The following is a 19,904-nucleotide window of genomic DNA, read 5'->3' on the forward strand; positions in this document are numbered from 1 at the left end:
AGGACTGTGCAAGTGACGGGACTTTATCTGCAGTAGGTTCCCTTGAGGTAAGCGTTAGTAGCCCCTGTAGTACCAGATTATCACAGTTTAGTTTTTTTGTGTTTTTGTGTTTTTTTTTTCAAATTAGCACACTTATATTAAGTCCTTAAAAATTGTAGGTTTAGATTTAGTCAAAGTACAGCTTTTCAGAAACTATATCAAGAATGTTTTCGCTTTATATCTCCTGGACATGAACATTTCTTGATATTTCCAGATTTTGGACTATTTAGTAATTTCACATGCCTTTCCTTTCATGGACTGTTATGTTATGAAGGGCAATAAAGTAATTTTAGATATTTCCCTTTTCTCTTCACCACATCTGATGTTTTTGATATATCTTTTTTATACCAAAACATAGTAAAAATTAGATCATCTATAATAGTTATTTATTTCTGTGTTCTTTATAGGTACCCATGCTCCCAATATAAGTTATAGATGCAGTATTTAATTTTTTCAAAGGAATCAGTCTATAAGTACCATGTCCCTTTAGAGAATTTGAAGAATCACTTTTGACTATATTTTTAGTTAAAAAAAGTTTTTTAAAGACCATACTGTAATTTACAGTGAATTACAATTTGGTTAACCATTGCATATACGTAGCTTAATTTATATAGAAATTTTGACATTTGAAACAGCAGTAGAACATCTTAAAAATTTGGGGGCTTTTGCTGGTCTGTGTTTGGTATCAGGAATTTTTACAAATTAAGTCAAGTGGCACAGCATTTTGGAAATGATACTGCAGCTTATACATTTTAAGATTTGAAGAAGCAGGGGTTTTTTTGTTTTATCATTTAAGAAGCAGCTTATCTGGAAAATGATTTTCAGGTTTTATCTCTGTTCTAGATACCTTATAACAAATTTCCTTGGTGAAATTTTACACACCTCAAAATATAGGTTATTTGTAGATCATCATGGGAAGTTGTTGGGTGTGAACTATTGTAGGGTGGAAGTACTACTTTTTTTTCCTGGTACACCAGTAGTAAAGTTTATGTAGTATTTCATTGTCTTCTGATGTCATTTTATTCTTTGGTACTCTATTCCCTGATCCATTACATTTCCTTAAATAATAGGTTTTGTTTTTATGAAAAAGAGTACTGAAGGTTTATTAAAAAAATAAATAAATAAATAGCGGTTCTTTGCTGCTCACCTCTACCCCACCTGGCTCTTGAGTCCTTCAGCTCTTTCTGGTATTTATTCCTACATTTTAATACAAATAATATGCATATCTTGAACTTTTGTTTCCTCACTTGGGCATTTTCCTCCCACCCAGTCCTCTTTCAGACATCCAAAACCCCTCTGTTTTCTAGTCTTTTACTTTTAAAACTGAGAAGCATCTCATACTCACTATTAAACTCATTCGAATCTACTTCAACTGAAAATTTTCATTTCAGTTTATATGTGAATTACTTCTTACATGGATTTGCCTTTTATTTCTAAATGTAGAATTGTAGAACAGAAAATTTTTTCCCTTTTTTAATGAAATCGCCTAGTTGGAAGGTGTTGGTCTTGTTTTTACTTCATTTTACATCATTCTAGGTCTATTCAGTGTTGTCCAAAAATTTGTTTTCAGTAAGCATTTATTGCATATGTGTTATCTTCTAGGCTCTGTGCCCAAGCACAGAGAATTTAAAAAAGTGAATACAGTACAATCCCTACCTTCACATGAGATCACTCTCTGGTAGGACAAACAAACTGCTTCATAAAAGAGTGTAGCCCATGCTATAATAGATGTAAATACAAGGTACTATGGAAACAAAGAGCAAGAAACCCCTAATTTTATCTACCGGTCAGGGACAAGAGGGGAGAAAAGTTAAGTCTTCCTTTAAAGGAGAGATAATACTTGAGTTGTTAGGCTATGAATTCATCCTAAAAGACAGAAGCAAAGCTAAGAGAAGAATACAGGCAGAAAGGCTAGGATATGCTTCTGCTTTTGCATGGAAGCATGGTAAATAGTTTTGTTCAAGACATGAGGCAGTGATGCACAACCCTAACCACTTTCAGATCACCTGAGAAGCTTAAAAAGCGTACCAAGCTGCCAGCTGGTTTGAAGACTTGTGGTATTGGTAGGCTAATGCAAGAATGGTGAAGGATATGTAGGAGTCAGGGTTAGAAAGTCCTTGTACTTGACAGTAAGGAATTTGGACTACTGTCTAGACTATGGAGAGCCATTTAAACAAACAAAAGGCAAAGTAGAGATGAAGAAGCTCCCCCAGGTTGTAGTGTAGAGGATAGAATCGGAGGCAATGAAACCCAAGTTGGGAAGATCATTTTAGTTAAGGAATATTTTACAGAACTCCCCAGCCTCCACAGTTTAATATTAGGAAAAACGTCAAGTAGGCAGGGTTCTAGTTAAAATGTTCTGAAGTTTATCTTTTGGGTTCTGCCTTCTCCTTCAGATTCTCAAACTTTGGTTATTGATATTACTACCCAGGCCCATGCTTCTCAAACTTAAGTGTGCAAGTGAATTACCAACCGTTCCTTTTGTCTGTAGATCTTGGATGGGGGTTTTCATTTCTAACAAGCTCTCAGATTCCCCTAGATTATGAAATTAGAATCTTTAGGGTTTGATGACTGAGTGAGAGTAAAGAAGGAAAAGGAGGAGCCTAGGGTTATTTAAAGGTATCCAGCTTTAGGTGGATGTTAGTGCCTTTGACCAAGATAGCACAGAAGAAAGAAACATAGGTTTGGCATAGAAGGTAATGAATGAAATTCTTGACAGCACTGAGTTTGAACATCTGTGAATTGAAGATGGTACTTTGGATAGGCAATAGGAGCTAGAGATGAAGACTTGGAGGAGATTTTGGCACAGGTGACCACTTTGAGTAGTTGTAGGATTCCTGGGGGTGGGTCTCTCAGAGTCTTTCAGGGGGTTCCCTGGGTCAAAATAATTTTTATAGTAGTGCTAAGGCATTATTTCCCCCCCCTTTTATTTTTACAATAATGCTAAGACGTATCTGGCTTTTCATTTTCTCTCGAGTTTACAGTGAAAATTTCCAGAGTCTATAATGACACATGATGACATCATCACTCTGATTTATGAATCGTGTACTTGTATATTCTGATGTTTCAAAACTTTAGTTTTAACATCTAGTATAGTAAACATCGATAGTTAAACCCTATGCAGATAAAACTCTTTGGGGTCCTTGACAGTTTTTAAGAGTTTGTAAGGGAGTCCTAGGACCTAAAAGTTTAAAAACTGCTTCTGTAGGTGAACTCATCTTAATAGTGTGTGTAATGCTGAGAAATGTTAGCAGGTGAGGTAAGCATGCTAGAGAAAGAGCAGTAGTCTGGGTAAGGAGGTAGACAAGCAGTAGGAAGAAAGGGGAATAAGGAGTAGAATTAAATATCATAGAAGTCAGTTAAGATAATTACTGTAAAAAGTTACTAAGAATTGTCACTTGGGCCTAGTTTTAGTAGACTAATGGGAGCAAGATGCTAGACTGTAGTCCATTAAAGAGAGCTTGGATAGTGAGGAAATAGTGACAGCAAATATTGACCTCTCTTGGCAGAATCTTGATAAGGGAGATGACATCTAGAGTCTAACAGGCTTAACATATTATGTGTGGGGAAGGGCTTCTAAGCAGAATTGTGACGACAGTACAAGGAAAGTGCTGAAAAGAGAGAAGAAAATAGAACCAAACTTAGCACCTGTTTTTTGGGAAGTGGTATGAAATGCCAAGACCCAGAACCTGGGTGGGCAGGGTTCATTGTGGACGGAATTGACTGGAAATACCTTTTTCCCTGATGGGCAAATTTCCAGCCTCATAACCTTTCTTTTACTCCACAGTGAAATAGAGATTATCAGCTGAAGGAAGAGTCATGAGTTGGTTGTGGGTGTGAGAATGATAAACATTTTATGGGAGGGACCAGAAAGGGAATTTGTAGGGGATGGAGGGAAATGGCTATTCATCTTATTTTAAATGTTGTAGAATGCTTGAAGGAGTTGGAAACAGGATCTGTGCATGTTGTTTGCTGTCTAAAAGTCCAGGTTATTTTATGAAGATAAGAGAAGGAGCCCATATTGCTTGATTATCAGTGTTTTCCAAGTTTTTAAAATCTGCCTGATTCACCTATTTGCAGTTCTTCTTCAAGGACCCATCTCTAACTAAGCACAAAGATCTTCTCTACTTTCTCTAAATACTTTGCATTTGCCCTCTCCATTCATCCTTACCTCAGGATGCTAAGAGAAATTATCTTACAGGTCAACTGGAATTTATAATGAACAGTAATACCATAACTCTCCTCCTTGCCTCTTCTTTTGGGTGTCCTAGAATGTATTTTACATTATTCTTATTTTATTTCTTACTAAGCTTAAAATATTTGTGACTGAATATAAATATGATTGAATTATATAATCTTTAATAATGTTGGAGAAACACATTGAGTCTGTTTATACCTGTGTGCTTACATACAGCATATTACATAATAATATGGGTAAAGCAGACATGTCAGATTATTTTATTTTTGCCTCCATCTTTACTATTCATTCTTTTCAAATGTATGGTTTTGTTTTGTTTTTTATGATTTTAATTATTTATTTTGACAGAGAGAGAGAGAGATCACAAGTAGGCAGAGAGGCAGGCAGAGATGGGGGGAGCAGAGAGCCCAACACGGGGCTTGATCCCAGGACCCTGAGCCATCCAGGTGCCCCTAACTATTCATCTTTTATAATTCTTCTGTGTAACCTGAATTATTGGTGCTGCACATTTTATTTATTTATTTAAAGATTTTATTTATTTATTTGAGAGAGAGAGAGAGACCACAAGCAGGGCAAGTGTCAGAGGGAGAGGGAAAAGCAGACGCTCCTGAGCAGGGAGCCCAACACAAGGCTCAGTCCCAGCACCCTGGGATCATGACCTGAGCTGAAGGCAGACACTTACCTGACTGAGCCACCCAGGCATCCCTGTGTGGAAAATTTTTAAAAAGATGATTTCTTTTTCTAGAGCTGGTTCCCCCCAACCCCTTCCTCTTGAGTAATTCATTACCCGTTCTTTAACCCTCTGTCCACTAGCATTGAATTACTATTTATTTTTGGTCCAAGTTCGTTTGATTTCTGAGATATTTAGGATTAAGGATTTTAATTATAGTAATTAGGAAGCTAAGATAGTAGTTGTATCTAGACACTTAAACTTAAATCCATTTTCAGAATTGTAATGATTGTAATGAGAGAAAAATATGATATGGTGCCTTGATTGTCTTAATTTACCTCTAATGTTGATTAATGAAGGTCATTTTATGAAAGTTCTGATTAGCTTTGTCATTTGAATGAAGTTTCTAGGAGTGGTCTTGAAACCTAAAGGAGATTTTTTTTTTTCTCTTTCGAGTTGAAGTGATGGTATAATACTTTGTTCTTTTTTTAGAAGAGTTTTCAAAGGACCATGTTATGTGTTTCTTATTTTCATATTTTGTAGGAAGTAGAAATTAAAGAATACCAGGGAATTAGACCTAAAACTAGGTTGAATCTGACTTTAGGAGGGCATTATTTCCATTTCTAGAACTAGTGGTAATTGTTTATAGAGATCTTTCATAGGTTATTTTTAACATAAAATCTCCTATGTTGAAGGAGGTATTTAAAAATTACACAAAAACCTGTGTAAATAGGTTTAAATAGGTTATTTTCTGATATTAGTAAATTGGCTGAATTAGGAGAGTGGTAAGAGAATGTCCTGTTTTTATCTCGTTTCTGCTCATACCCATCTCTACTTTTTATATTCCTTTTTGCCCTCTTAATAGTGTTTAGCTTAAGTGTTTGCTCAGTGAATACTTAGGTATCCTAGATTGATTGGAGATTATGATTCTATTTGAAAGTAGAGGTAATACTAACCTTAAATTTTAGGTTTTAGGTAGATTTAAAAAAAATTCATTACAGTTTTACTTGCCTATATGTGTTTGTTATAACCCAGAGAAATCTTTTTTTTTTAAATGTCTTAGTTGGAATACCCAGTAAGAAAGAAGAAAACTTGAAAAATGAATTTAGTGATATGTAGTTAAGTTATCACTGAAGGTTACATTTTCATGTCTATTCCTCCCCTAGGTGAATTACCTTGTTTTTGAGTTTATTCTGTTTAAATCTGTTTAGCTCCTCAAGGTTGTTAGATATCTAGTGTATTGCCCTCATCAATTTTAAGAAATACTCTTTTCTATCCTGCTGCCTACATTATTTTCTAAAATGTTTTAGCCTGTTAAATGATTTTTGTGGTATTCTACTTGATGGGTTCCTCCATCTTGTTTTTGCGCTGGTAGTATTTTCTCATTACTTCTTTACTGTGTTAGGTGGGCAAACCAAAAATCTTAATAAGTATTACTACATTAATTGTTTTCCCAAGACATTAGATTTAACAGTGTTGCTATATACAATATATAATGTGTAATAACAATATTCTCTTGAAGGAGAGTAATGTGTATTGCAAAATGGTGTATTTTATAACAGTAATAAAGACATTTTCTCATTAGAGGAGTTCAGGGTTTTTTTCCTCTCCCTTACAAGATTCATAATCATACTTCTAAACTGTAGGATTTAAAGTTCTTATGAAATACCTGGAATTAATTTGTAAAATTTCCATTTATTTAAAAAGAGAAAACTATTTAATTCTACCACTATCCATTAAAAAGACATGCTCATATAGGAGCTATATTCACCTAAAAGTTAGTGTGTCTGACCCTAACATATGTTATATGACAGGGTTCACAGCAAAGGAAGTGCGTCTATTTTGGTTGAATATATATATGTCCCTGCTCTCCTGGAAGGAAAAGTGAACTGGAAACCAAATGCGGGTCTGATGCTGGCTCTGTGCCCCATTTCCCATAAAGGTGGTGGAGCACTATGTGTGTCAGAGTCAACTGGAAAGATTTTTTCAAAGGAAAAAGAATTTCCTGCTTAAACATTCTAATATACTCTGTATAGATCATCTTTCACTTTCTTATAAATCATGAAATCTTGAAAAAATGTTCTATAACCCATTTACTTAGCCAGGAAATAAATAGCTATTAAATATTGTGCATTTAGTATCAGTGGTTGGTTGTTTTTAGAACAAGAACATTCTGAGTTGATTGATAAAGATAAGATTAGAAGAGAAAAATGCCAAGTCATCCTAAGATAACTTTAAAAGTGGAACCTGGTATAGTGCTTGACCATAGTATTATATGCTCAGTAAACATTTGTTGAATGAGTAAATAGAACATCACTTTAGTTGTAGCAAACTATTCAGGTAGTTTTTGTGTCAGCAACTACAAATGATTCTTACACATTAATCACACCGAGGTTCCTTAACCTTAATGTTGTTGACATTTGGGATCAGATAATTCTTGAGGTGGGATGGGGTTGTCTGTGAATGTAGTATGTTTAGCAGCATCTCTGCCTAACACATTAGATATCTACCTACTCTCCCCACCCCCCAACCCCCAGCCACCCCTCTCCTGCTTGTGACAACCCAAAGTATATCCAGTCATTGCCAGATATGCCCTGGTTGAGAACCCTGCCCATTAGTGAAGCAGATAAATAGTTTGAACATGTTACCTGTGGAGCTAGATTACAATTCTTTTTAAGTTTTACATCTCCTAAGTATGGAAGCAGAAGCCTAGAGAGATTAGTTAATTTGCCTACAGATAGTAAGTTAACAGTCAAAATTCTAATTCCAAGGTATCTGTTTTGTTTTGAAGTAACGTTCTCAACGGCTGTCTGTGCTCTGCTCTCTCTCTGTAACTAAGATAATGTGTAACTTACTAGTTAAATGTTCCTAGCTAGTCTTTTGGGGGAAAAATGGTATTCTTTTATTGGAAATATTTAGATTTAAGGTAGTTTATAGTTACATCAAATTTGCCAGTCCAATATATGCCTGGGCTAATAGCATTTCACAAATATTTTATCTGATAAATACTGCTTTTAGTCTGGATTTTAAGGGCAATCAGCACAAGCTGACATTACTGATAAGTTTGACTTCAGTATGTTATACTGTAGTAGAGCTTTAAAAATATTAGATGTATTTTTGTTAGCAAAACCTAGTATTATGATTAATTCTCATTTTCTAAAATAGCTGAGTAACCATGACAATCCACTGGACTTCTTATATCCTAATGAGTTTTCTGCTATATGCGACAATTTGGGTCTTTAATTTTTTCTTAAAGATTTTATTTATTTATTTATTTATTTTTAAAGATTTTATTTATTTATCAGAGGGAGAAAGGGGAATGAGTGAGCACAGGCAGACAGAATGGCAGGCAGAGGCAGAGGGAGAAGCAGACTCCCTGCTGAGCAAGGAGCCCGATGTGGGACTCGATCCCAGGATGCTGGGATCACAACCTGAGCCGAAGGCAGCTGCTTAACCAACTGAGCCACCCAGGCGTCCCAATATTTTATTTATTTATTTGACAGAGATCACAAGTAGGCAGAGAGGCAGTCAGGTCCCCCTGACGAGCAGAGAGCCCGATGTGGGGCATGATCCCAAGACCCTGAGATCATGACCTGAGCCGAAGGCAGAGGCTTAACCCTCTGTGCCACCCAGGCGCCCCAGGGGTCTTTAATTTTTAATAGAAGATTATATTAATTTTTTTTAAAGATTTATTTATTTGAGAGAGGGAAAGAGTGTCTGAGTGCCTGCTTGTAGGTGGGGAGAGGGGCAGAGAGAGAGAGAATCTGAAGCAGACTCCCGCTGAGGTCGGAACCCTTTGTGGGAGCTGTTATCTCACACCCATGAGATCATGACCTGAGCCGGAATCAGGAATCAGATGCTTAACCAACTAAGCCACCTAGGTGCCCCAAGAGTAATTTCTTAATTTTAGACAATTTCCAATGTGGAATATTGCAGGACTTATTGTTGTATATATAAATTGCCTATTGCTAATGCATGCATCACTTTTGGAGCCTTTTTTTTTTTTTTTTTTTTTTTAAGATTTATTTATTTATTTATTTATTTGAGAGAGAAGAGAGAGTCTTCAGCAGACTCTGAGCTAAGCATGGAGCCCTACACGGGGCTTGATCTCATGATCCATGAGATCTCACCCTGCACCAAAACCTAGAGTTGGATGCTTAACTGACTGTACCACGCAGGTGCCCCTGGAGCTCTTTAAAAGTAAGGATTCCTTTGGTCTCCCTCCAGAAATGGTTAAATTTGGAATGGGCACTTCAGCATGAACTTCAAATAAAAGCTTTGTAAGTGATTATGATGTATAGTAACATTGAGAATCCATGCTAATATCTTTATGATAGAACGATTTATTTTAAAAAACACACTTTTTGGGGTGCCTGGGTGGCTCAGTGGGTTAAAGCCTCTGCCTTCGGCTCAGGTCATGGTCTCAGGGTCCTGGGATTGAGCCCCGCATCGGGCTCTCTGCTCGGTGGGGGGCCTGCTTCCTCCTGTCTGTCTCTCTGCCTGCCTCTCTGACTACTTCTTTTTTTTTTTTTTAAAGATTTTATTTATTTATTTGACAGAAATCACAAGTAGACGGAGAGGCAGGTAGAGAGAGAGGAAGGGAAGCAGGCTCCCTGCTGAGCAGAGAGCCCGATGCGGGACTCGATCCCAGGACGCTGAGATCATGACCTGAGCCGAAGGCAGCGGCTTAACCCACTGAGCCACCCAGGCGCCCCTCTCTGACTACTTCTGATCTTTCAAATAAATAAATAAAAATCATTAATTAAAAAAAAATTTAAAAACACACTTTTTGAGGGTTATAAATGTATTGCTATAGAGAATAGCAATGGGATACCACTTTTTTTCCCCTTAACACATCAGGTAGATATTTAAAGGTTAGTGGGCATTATCACAGTGAAAGTGTGATTGATACTGCCTTTGAAAATGCACTTTTGCAATATGTAAAATTTTTAGCGTGCATATTCTGTGACACAACATTTACATTTAGAAGTGTCTGTCCCAAAGATATTGTTTAAGGATTTAGCGATTCATGTTCAGAGAAATGTCTGTAGGGATATTATACAGGAGTATATTTTACTCCATCATGAGTGTCACACCGGGAGAAAAGTTGTGAAATCACTGTTCTAAATTTTACTATTGTAAGTACTTTCAAAATGCCAACATTTCCAGAATAAGTTATCTTGAAAATTTGCTTTTTCCTTCCACAGCAGTTGCTCTATATGTCTGTTTTATTCTGGCTGTATGATTTGAAAACTTTAAAGATCATATGAATAGGGGGGAAAGTCCAACTTTATTTTATGTTTTGTTTTATATTGTTCAACAAATAACGCCTTAAAGGGAAAGCCAGAGAAGGGGAAAATGCCAAGAAGTAATTATGCTTTGTAAATTGTCAGAAAATGGCTAATAAAATTGCATTCATCAATATTGAAACTTGGTATGCTCCTTTAAACATACGTGAATGCAAATTTAAAATGGGTCCAGATAATAGGAGCTTGAGAAGTCAGACTATGAGGATAGCAAGTTAAGGTAGCTTTTAAAAATTAAGAGTAAGATTGCAGTAGTATTACAGTTCTTTTAGGTGCTCATGTGCTTGTGGATATTATCTGTTTGTAAGGCAAGTAAAGATCCTTTGGGCAAAAACCCAAAAAATGATGTGAGCTGGCACAGTTTAAGTAACCTGTAAGACAGCACACATTTCCATTGGGTAGTTACCTAAGTTTATCTTATTGGCTCTCCACCATCTTTGATAGTACGTATTATTAAATAATAAAAGCAGTACAGCAGAAAATAGGCTACACTCAAAATTACTGATGTGTTGATTGGATTTACTTGAAACAGCAAGGAGATGCTATTATTTCATGATAGGATCCCAAAATGTTGCATACATAAACTTTTTTTTTTTTAATTTAAACTTTATTTTTTCAATGTTCCAAGAAGTACATAAACTTGTTACACTAAATATTAAAGTCAGCAATGTAACAGAGATCTTCTTTAGATGTCAAAGATTCAAGCAAACATTTCCAGATAATAATTGTTCTCCATATTAAAGTTTTGACTGTTGGGCAGAGACAGACTGTGAATTTCAGGTCCTGCCAGCTCAAAATCCTTGAACTAGGATGTACATATCTCATGATAGTTTTAACTAAATGTAAATTGGATGCAAAGCAGCAAAGAAATTTTTACAATAGAATTTTAGTTTTCTTAAAGTGCATTATTCTAACCAAATTTTTATAGCAAAAGGTTGGAAGAAACAGTATCTTGTACATCTGATATTCTTGAATAGAACATCTATTTTACATTGACTATTTTTATAAAACTCCAGATTTTCCTTTCTAGTTCAGTGCTGTTTTGATATGTGCCATTAAAGTAACAGATTTCTTCAACATTCTCCTGTCTCACATCTAGTTCAACAAATTTTGCCTAGAAATATGGAATAAAATTGAACATTGGCATAAATTTGTCATGCCATTTTTTTTGAAGTATAGTGACCTTAAATTTGATAGCTGAGTAACCCTATGAATCATTGGAATAGCCAGTGATTTGTATTTTTTTAAACTAATCTGTAGCTAAATGAATCAGTTGGAAAAAATACATTCTGACAAGATGGAGGATTGAATATTTTGTTACGGGTATTATTTAATAATTAAGTAACTTTTCTTTCTATATTTTTTTAAGATGTTATTTATTTATTTGAGAGAGAGAGATTGAGCACAAGGCAGGGAGGGGCAGAGGAAGTAGGAGAAGCAGGTTCAGTCCGAGGACTCTGGGATCATGAGCTAGCCGAAGGCAGATGCTTAACCGACTGAGCCACCCAGGTGCCCCATTCTTCTTTCTATTCTAAAGAATTTTCTCATTCAATGGGAAGAGATTAAATATATCTGTGTCATTAACTGTAGTAAATTTATAGAGATGATGATCTCTGACTTTTCTTTTTGTTGTCCAGTCAAGGCTGATGAAATCTACTTAAGGTAGAGGTAAAAAATTTTAATATCTACTCCTTCTCTTTTGTGATGATATCTGAACATACTGTTAAAATTTCCTATAATGCATTTATGCCAATAATTTTAAATAGCTCTATTTGGAGGCTGATAGAGGTGGTTATCTTCTATCATGGCACAATTCATACTGATTTATCTCCCTCCTTCTGTGGCAGTGTTAAGATTGTAGGATTTTTTTTTTTATATTTTGTCTTACTTGCATTGAAGAAACACATTTATTTTTATTTTAAAAAATAAGTCAAGGAGTCAGATAAAACAGGATCCCATATTAGATTTGAAAACTTGTTTAATAATCACTGGCTTAAATTCCAAATAAAATAGAAGCATTAGTTTAATTATATCACTACCACCTCTTGAGTCCTTTAGATTTGTCTGTTTTTTGAACATACTGTTCAATTGCTAGAAAATACCATGTAAATTATCACTGATATCTTAGAGCATTTAAATGCCACAGTAATCGTTCAGATTTTGGTATGATTACAAATTAGCATTTATAAAGCTAAATTGATATGAATAGTACCACTTTCTACTTTCGTCACTTTCTCCTAACCAATGTTCCATTGTACAGTGTAATTCTTTGACTTTTTATAATTGTGGTAGTCTTTCCATCTTTCAAAGCCAAATCAGGGGCACCTGGGTTGTGCATTCAGTTGAGCTTCTCCATTTAGGTCGTGAATCTCAGTTGTGAGATGGAGTCTTCATTGGGTTCCGTGCTCAGTGTGGTATCTGCTTCAGATTCTCTCTCTCCTGCTGGCCCTCCCCCAGCTTGTGCTCTCTCTGTCTCAAATGAATAAATCTTTAAAAATAAAGCCATATCATATTTTGCTTTCCGTATTTATTTTGCCATCTATTTTCTGGTCAGCTGTAATGCAGTAGTTAAGAAAAAAAAATTAGAGAAGCAAAGAAAGAAACGACTGCATCAGCAAGAGTAGTCATAAATTTGAAAACATTCTATAAAATATGCAATATGTGCAATTTTTACACCTTGTGCAAATGCAAAGCTGGCTTGGTTGATGTCCCTTGGATTTTCTAGGAGATCACTGGTCAAGATCAGTGGGTTTTCAAATCTTTTTTTAAGCTGTAGAACTCTTCCTTCAAAGTAAGTCCAACATGGAACCTCTGTTAAAATGAGGGGTGCTGTGTTTGCAGGCATGGAGGTGGAGGTAGGATGTGTCTTTGATAGGCTAGTGCCTTAGTTCAGCTCCCTGCTCCTTCCTTCCCTTTTCCTCTTCTTTAACATCTTTTGAGGCACAACCTCCTCTCCTAAGGTATCTCTGGAGTACAGTTTGAAAATCGCAGATAGCATTCTGAATTTTTCTTCACTGGTGAGCCATTTTAGAGATGAAATATTTGGTACCTTTATGCATATCCTAAATCTCCAGGGTTCTAAATTCTCAAATCTGTGTAGAAATGAGAACTCAGGAGAACTGTTAGCAGTAACCTTCACTGAGAATTTTAGTTTTGTTTACTATAGGTACTGTTCAGACTTACATTTAAAAACAACAACAAAAAAACCCTAATGCACATTTTCCTGAGGTTAGTATAGCATATTTAGACCGTAGACTGCTGGTTCTGTAGCTTATAGTTGAAAAGAGAGTTGAATGGGACCTTAAAGAGGAAACATCGCTTATTTTGTAAGCCCTACAAGTTATTTTTAAGCTGTTAGGGAAGAAACTGCTAATCATTTAACATGTGATTGAAGTTTTGAAATAGAAAAGTACATAGATTTTTGGAATAATAATAATAATAATAAACAGTTTTTGTTTTGAAAAAACAATTTTATACTAGATGTAATAATTGTGTGTGTAAAAACTGTAACTTTAAATTCAGATAAGAAAATTTATTGGGTGCTTATTGACATTTATAGATGTTTCAGATGGTGTATTGTTTCACAACTGTTTCAGATGGTGTACTAAGTGTGTCTCTGGTGTGTTTCTTATTTAATCCCCATAGTCCTACACCTGTATTACCACATTTTAAAATTGATGAGAATAGGGTGCCTGGCTGGCTCAGTCAGTAGAATATGTGACTCTTGATCCTTGGGGTTGTGAATTTGAGCCCCATGTAGGGCACAGAGATTACTAAAAAAAAAAACTGATGAAAAATTGGAGTCTTACCGTAAATAATGGACCCAGAGGGCTGCCTGGGTGGCTCAGTGGGTTAATAAGCCTCTGCCTTCAGCTCAGGTCATGATCTCAGGGTTCTGGGATTGAGTCCCGCATCAGGCTCTTTGCTAGACAGGGAGCCTACTTCCTCCTCCCTCTCTCTCTCTCTCCCTCTGTGCCTTCTTGTGATCTCTCTCTGTCAAATAAATAAAATCCTTTAAAAAAAAAAAAAAAACGGACCTAGAGACCCAGAGTTTGATTCTTAGTCTCAGTCTGTGGTTCTTCAGAGACCAGTGTTTCTTGCTTCCTGGGAAATGATGTTTCTTTTGGGCTGACAGAACAAGTCTAAAATAATCTGAGGTGAGAGTGAGGAATGAGGTGGTAACAGTAGGACATGGGTGAGAAAAGATTAGGGTTTATAGGAAGGGATGAAATATGGTCTGTTTGTAATAGAAACACTTATTTTATAGATGAATTTAGTTACATCTCAGTTTTCCTTTTTCGTTTTTTATTTTTGTTCAACTTTTCAGTTTATTACCTATTTCCAACTTCTTTACCTGTACTAGTTATACATTATAGTCTTAAAATTAATTTTAGTCTTGTTCCCCCCCCCCCCCATTCCTCAAATTCTCTGGTTGAAAGGAGGTAAACTTGTTGCCTTTTGGGTTGTTTTTACACTGTAATAAATATGCATCTGGGTTTTTTCTTTTCTTTTCTTTTCTTTTTTTTTAAAGATTTTATTTATTTATTTGTCAGGGATAGAGGGAGAGAGAGCAAACGAGCACAGGCAGGCAGAGGCAGAGGGAGAAGCAGGCTCCCTGCTGAGCAAGGAGCTCAATGTGGGACACGATCCCAGGACGCTGGGATCATAACCTGAGCCGAAGGCAGCCGCTTAACCAACTGAGCCACCGAGGCGTCCCTGCATCTAGGTTTTTTCATTCATTGTTTTTAACAAAATGACATTTTCTCCAAGGACTGTCCCACTTTCCCATGCCATTAAATTTTAAATTTAGGTAGTGAAATTTTGCCTCAGTTTTTACTTAAATAATCTGTAGGTCTTTAGGGGGAAAAAAAAAGACCCTAAGTTTCTTCAAGTATATATCCAGTAAAGTGGTTAATGAATGTTATTCCAAATAAGTTTGTGAATTTCTTCATACATTATAACTTTCCATCCCATTCCCCTTTTGGAGATAGCAGGTGAATGTTAGCATTTAAAAGCTTTGTGCTTAATAAATCTAACTTTGTTCACCCTGGCTGAACTCCCATTCCCCTTTTGGAGATAGCAGGTGAATGTTAGCATTTAAAAGCTTTGTGCTTAATAAATCTAACTTTGTTCACCCTGGCTGAACTGTCCCACTCTGCTCTGCATTTAAAATGTAGCCTCTCAACCTAACTCATCCACTGTTCCTTGGAAAATATTTTAGAAAGTGATACGAAACCATAGGTAGAAAATGTTTCTAGTATAATTTTTAGAATTGTGTTATTCTATGTGATTTTGTTGTTGTTGTTTATTTAAAAGTAGCTAGTCAGGATTTAAGATGGAATACAGATGGGATCCTGCCATGCTTAAAAATTAGTGCAACATTAAACTGTAATGAAAAACTGTATTTTATTGATCTTAAGCTACTTTTTTTTTTACATAGATTAGATAAAGTTGTGAATAAGTACTATTTGGGAATCCTCTTTTGTTTTAAGATAGATTTTAGGGTTCTTTATAAAAATGTTAACTTAGAGTTTTTATTTGGTGCTTTTTTGAGTAAAATAGAAAATTGGTTATTGTTTGCCTGAGTCTGATAAATAATGAACTATTTACCCTAACCTGCTGATACATCAGTCTACTTCCTGAGTAGATTGCCAGTTAGGGAAGATTTCTTTAAGATCCCTGGTTTGTGTTATGAAAACATGAAGGCAGTTTATCGGTTATAATTTTATTTACAAACTTGATAAAATTTTGAAATATTTTTGATACAGAACACATAGCATGTCGTTTACAGAAAAAAAGAGCATTTCGGCCATGGAAGTACAGGCTTGAATTTGATTTAAATCCTGGTTACCTTGAATAAATTATTTAATATTAATGTAGCTATCAAGTGATAACTGTACGCTAGGCATGAGGAAATGGAGGGGATGGGGAGATGATAGAACTCCTGTTGTTGAAGAATTCAGGCACTGGAACATTTGATTCATCCTCTGTATCTGTTATGTTGAAAAAATGGGTAAGAGAACTTAAAATCTCCATTATTCTGAAGAGGAATCATAGATGCTCAACACAAGTTATGTGTTGTCATTCATATTGTTTAATCATAGACTACTCAGAGACAACAAAATATAGATTATTTCCCTTTCTTGTCTGGGAACTGCACTGGCTTTAGAGGTTTATTTTAAGTTGCTTCGATGTATCATTCATTCAAATGTTCTTTGTTCTGTCACCAGACATACTTGCTAATCTTTTAGAATTTGAGGACCTTGTGCCATTGCAGTGTGCTTTTTGTTCTTAGTTTTGATTTTTAACTAAGCATAACACCTTGTTAGATTCCACAAAAATTACTTGTTATTTTAGCCTGATGAAAATGCTAATTTGAGAACAAGCAATCATCTAGGGTTGGGGAATCTGCAGACTTCTTCTGTAAAGGGCCAGATGTTTTTAGGCTTTGTGGACCATATAGTCTTTCTGGGAACTAACTCTGATATCATAGTGTGAAAGCAGCCATAGTCAGTACATAAATGAATGAGTATGGCTGTGTTCCAATAAAACATTATTTATGGACACTGAAATTTGAGTTTCTTAAAATTTTCACATCATAATATTGTTTTAATTATTAAAATTTTCAGTTACTTAAAAATATAAAAGTTATGCCTAGGTAATGGGCATTATAAAAACAGGTGACTAGCAGATTTGGTCATTGGGTTGTAGTTTGCTGCCACTGACTTAGAGCATAATCTATGAATTTACTGTAGTTGTTAGATAATAATTGTAAGGATTGTATATATATTGGGGTTTGAATTCTGCTCTTTTCTTTTTCATCCAAGTTTACTTTAAAGACTAAATATGTGTGATTAATAGAAAACAAATAGGAAAAACATAGGGTATTTTTCTTTACTTATTTTTTGCCCAATCAGTTATGAATTTGAAGGGTGCTTTAAATGGCTGCTTACTCTCAGATTTTTTATCCATCTCAAGTCGAATTCTGTAAATGTGAATTTCAAGTAATTTGTACAAGGACTTTTTCTGTACTTTGGATGTTTAAAATTTACACAGTTGCAAAATTTAACTTTTAAATCAATTGTATATAGGCAATTATACATTTACATTCACATGAGCACTATTGAACAAAATAGTTTTTGTTTTGAAAATAATAATTTTTATACTGGCTGTAGTTACTGTGTGTGTAAAAACTGTAACTTTAAATTCTGTTAACTTGCTTTCTGTAGACACCAGAGAAGAAACAATCAGAGTCATCCAGAGGAAGAAAGAGAAAAGCAGAAAACCAGAATGAAAGTAGTCAGGGTAAGTGAAGCGAAATCTTTCGGAGCCAAATAAGTATTTATAATTAATCTGATTTTGATAACTTAATATTTTGTAGAAGTAATATTGTATTTTTATAGCTATTATAATTCATGCATTAATAATAGTTTATAAATGTACTAACCATAAGAAAGAATAATAATATGAAATTGAAATCTTTTGTACCACAGGTAGTATATGGTGGTTACTGTTTGTAGGCTTTTGGACATTTCCCTTATTTTTTTTTGCTTGAGAATTCGAAAGGCCAAGTGTCATGTCCAAACCTGGCAAACATTACCTTACCACCTTTCATTTTTCTTTCTTTATCTGAGTTAGTGTTGAAATGGCTTCTTATCTTTGAGTAAGAACTTTAGATGTCACTTTAAATTGCAAGCACCAAAAGCTTGCTTATTTCTTTTATTTAAAAAAGAAAAAGGCTGTATAAAAATGGTCGAGACGCTTATTAAAGTATCATCTTTTTCTTTCCATACCTGTTCTTCATTCTTTCTTGCATGCCTACCCTTGTGATATAGACTAAGAAGATGATTTTGAAGTCATCTACAAAACTCTTATAATGGACAACAAAACAGTATTGTTGTTTAATTTGGTCACTCAAACTTAAATACAGTAAATTGGTTCTTAAGTCATATATGTCTATATACATATGATTCATGTTTTGGAGCCACTCTTTAGCTTTAAGGACTGAGACCAGGACCCATGGCTTACTAGTACTTACATGTTGCACTGATATCAAGGAATATATTTGCAGCAACTATCTGTGTGGAAGGAGGAAGTTAAGTCACTCTAGCGTCTTTCTGTAGAAGTGTGGTATTTTGTATCTCCATCTCAAAGCTCAATTTTGGTTTTAATGTAATTCCGCCAGATTGTGGTTAGTGGCCTTGGAGCTTTATTTAGTGTAAAGTTACATTAGTTATGATAGTTTCGACTTTAGATTTAAAAACTCACTTAAAAGCAGGTCCCAAATTAGGGTGGGACTTCTGGGTTGGTTGATTCAACCTGTGTTTTTAAAAATCCATGTTTAGGGCGCCTGTGTGAAGCCTCTGCCTTCGGCTCAGGTCACGATTCCATTGTCCTGGGATCGAACCCATTGTCCTGGGATCGAACCCCGCATTGGGCTCTCTGCTCAGCAGGGAGCCTGCTTCCCCCCTCTCTGCCTACTTCTCATCTCCTCAAAAAAAAAAAAACGAAAAAAAGAAAAAAAACTCCATGTTTATTTCTTTGCGGTCTGCTATCCATAAGAATTGTCTAGGGGCGCCTGGGTGGCTCAGTGGGTTAAAGCCTCTGCCTTCCGCTCAGGTCATGATCCCAGAGTCCTGGGATCAAGCCCCGCATCGGGCTCTCTGCTCAGCAGGGAGCCTGCTTCCTTCTCTCTCTCTGCCTGCCTCTCTGCCTACTTGTGATCTCTGTCTGTCAAATAAATAAATAAAATCTTTAAAAAACAAAAAAAAGAATTGTCTAATTTTCTTACGTTTTTAGAACAGCTGCCAGTTTTGACTGGATTTACTTGCTTGAGCTTTCACACTTGTATTTGTTTTAGAGAGAGGTTGGCTTTCTGTGTTTTTTTTCCCCCTCTTTCTTTGAATATAAGATTCTTCAAGTCCAGAGCAAACCTCTCCTGTAATCCTGTCAGCCAGAATTGGGTCATGAGTCCACATTCATTCCATACCCAGTTATATCCAACAGACATACTGTTGCCCTTAGAAAAACCAGGTCCATCTCTGAAATTCAAAGTGGGTAAAGTTCCTTTTAGAAATGTGGACTTTGTGTAGAAGAGATTTTTGATACCTGAACAAAATTGGAATTCTGATCAGGAGGGGACAGGAACTAGGGTGGAGACCAGATAGGAGTCAGCTTTCCCTGATATTACATGTGGTATATAGTGGGGAAGGAATATTAACAGCCAAGTTTGGGTTCAGTTACGGAAAAAGAATTAGGGACATAGCTTCTGGATAGGAAACCAAAACTGTCTCTTTTGTCTTTAAAGAATAGCACCTTCTTCAGAATCTGCAGGAAAATTGTTATAGGTGGGAGGAAAATTCTTTGGGTTTACAGGTGTGCCTTATAAATACTGCAGGTTTGGTTCCAGACCATCACAGTAAAGCAAGTATCATGATAAATGAATCAAATTTTTTGGTTTTCCAGTGTATTTAAAAGTATGTTTATACTCCAGTCTATTGTGTGTCAATAGCATTATGTCTAAAAAACATCATATATATCTTAATTTTTAAAATATTACTTAAAAATGCTGTCATCTGAGCTTTCATTGAGTTGTAATCACTGATAACAAGTTACAATAAATACCATAATAATGAAAAAAATTTTGAAATATTGTGAGAATTACTAAAATGTGACACAGAGACATGAAGTG

The 19,904-nt window shown here is 35.5% G+C and overlaps 1 protein-coding gene across 2 annotated transcripts in view; it reads left to right on the plus strand.

The window, feature by feature from the left end:
* TLK1 (tousled like kinase 1) overlaps positions 1-19,904 on the plus strand; it is a 142,815-nt gene that overhangs the window by 61,837 nt on the left and 61,074 nt on the right. For both annotated transcript variants that reach the window (XM_004744058.3, XM_045066950.1), the window contains exon 4: positions 17,443-17,518. In XM_004744058.3, the coding sequence (XP_004744115.1) occupies positions 17,443-17,518 (76 nt within the window). The remainder of the gene's footprint in view (positions 1-17,442; positions 17,519-19,904) is intronic.

The sequence above is a fragment of the Mustela putorius genome, unplaced genomic scaffold, assembly GCF_011764305.1.
Source record: "Mustela putorius furo isolate JIRA1106 unplaced genomic scaffold, ASM1176430v1.1 tig00003869_pilon_pilon_pilon, whole genome shotgun sequence".
Classification (NCBI taxonomy): domain Eukaryota; kingdom Metazoa; phylum Chordata; class Mammalia; order Carnivora; family Mustelidae; genus Mustela; species Mustela putorius.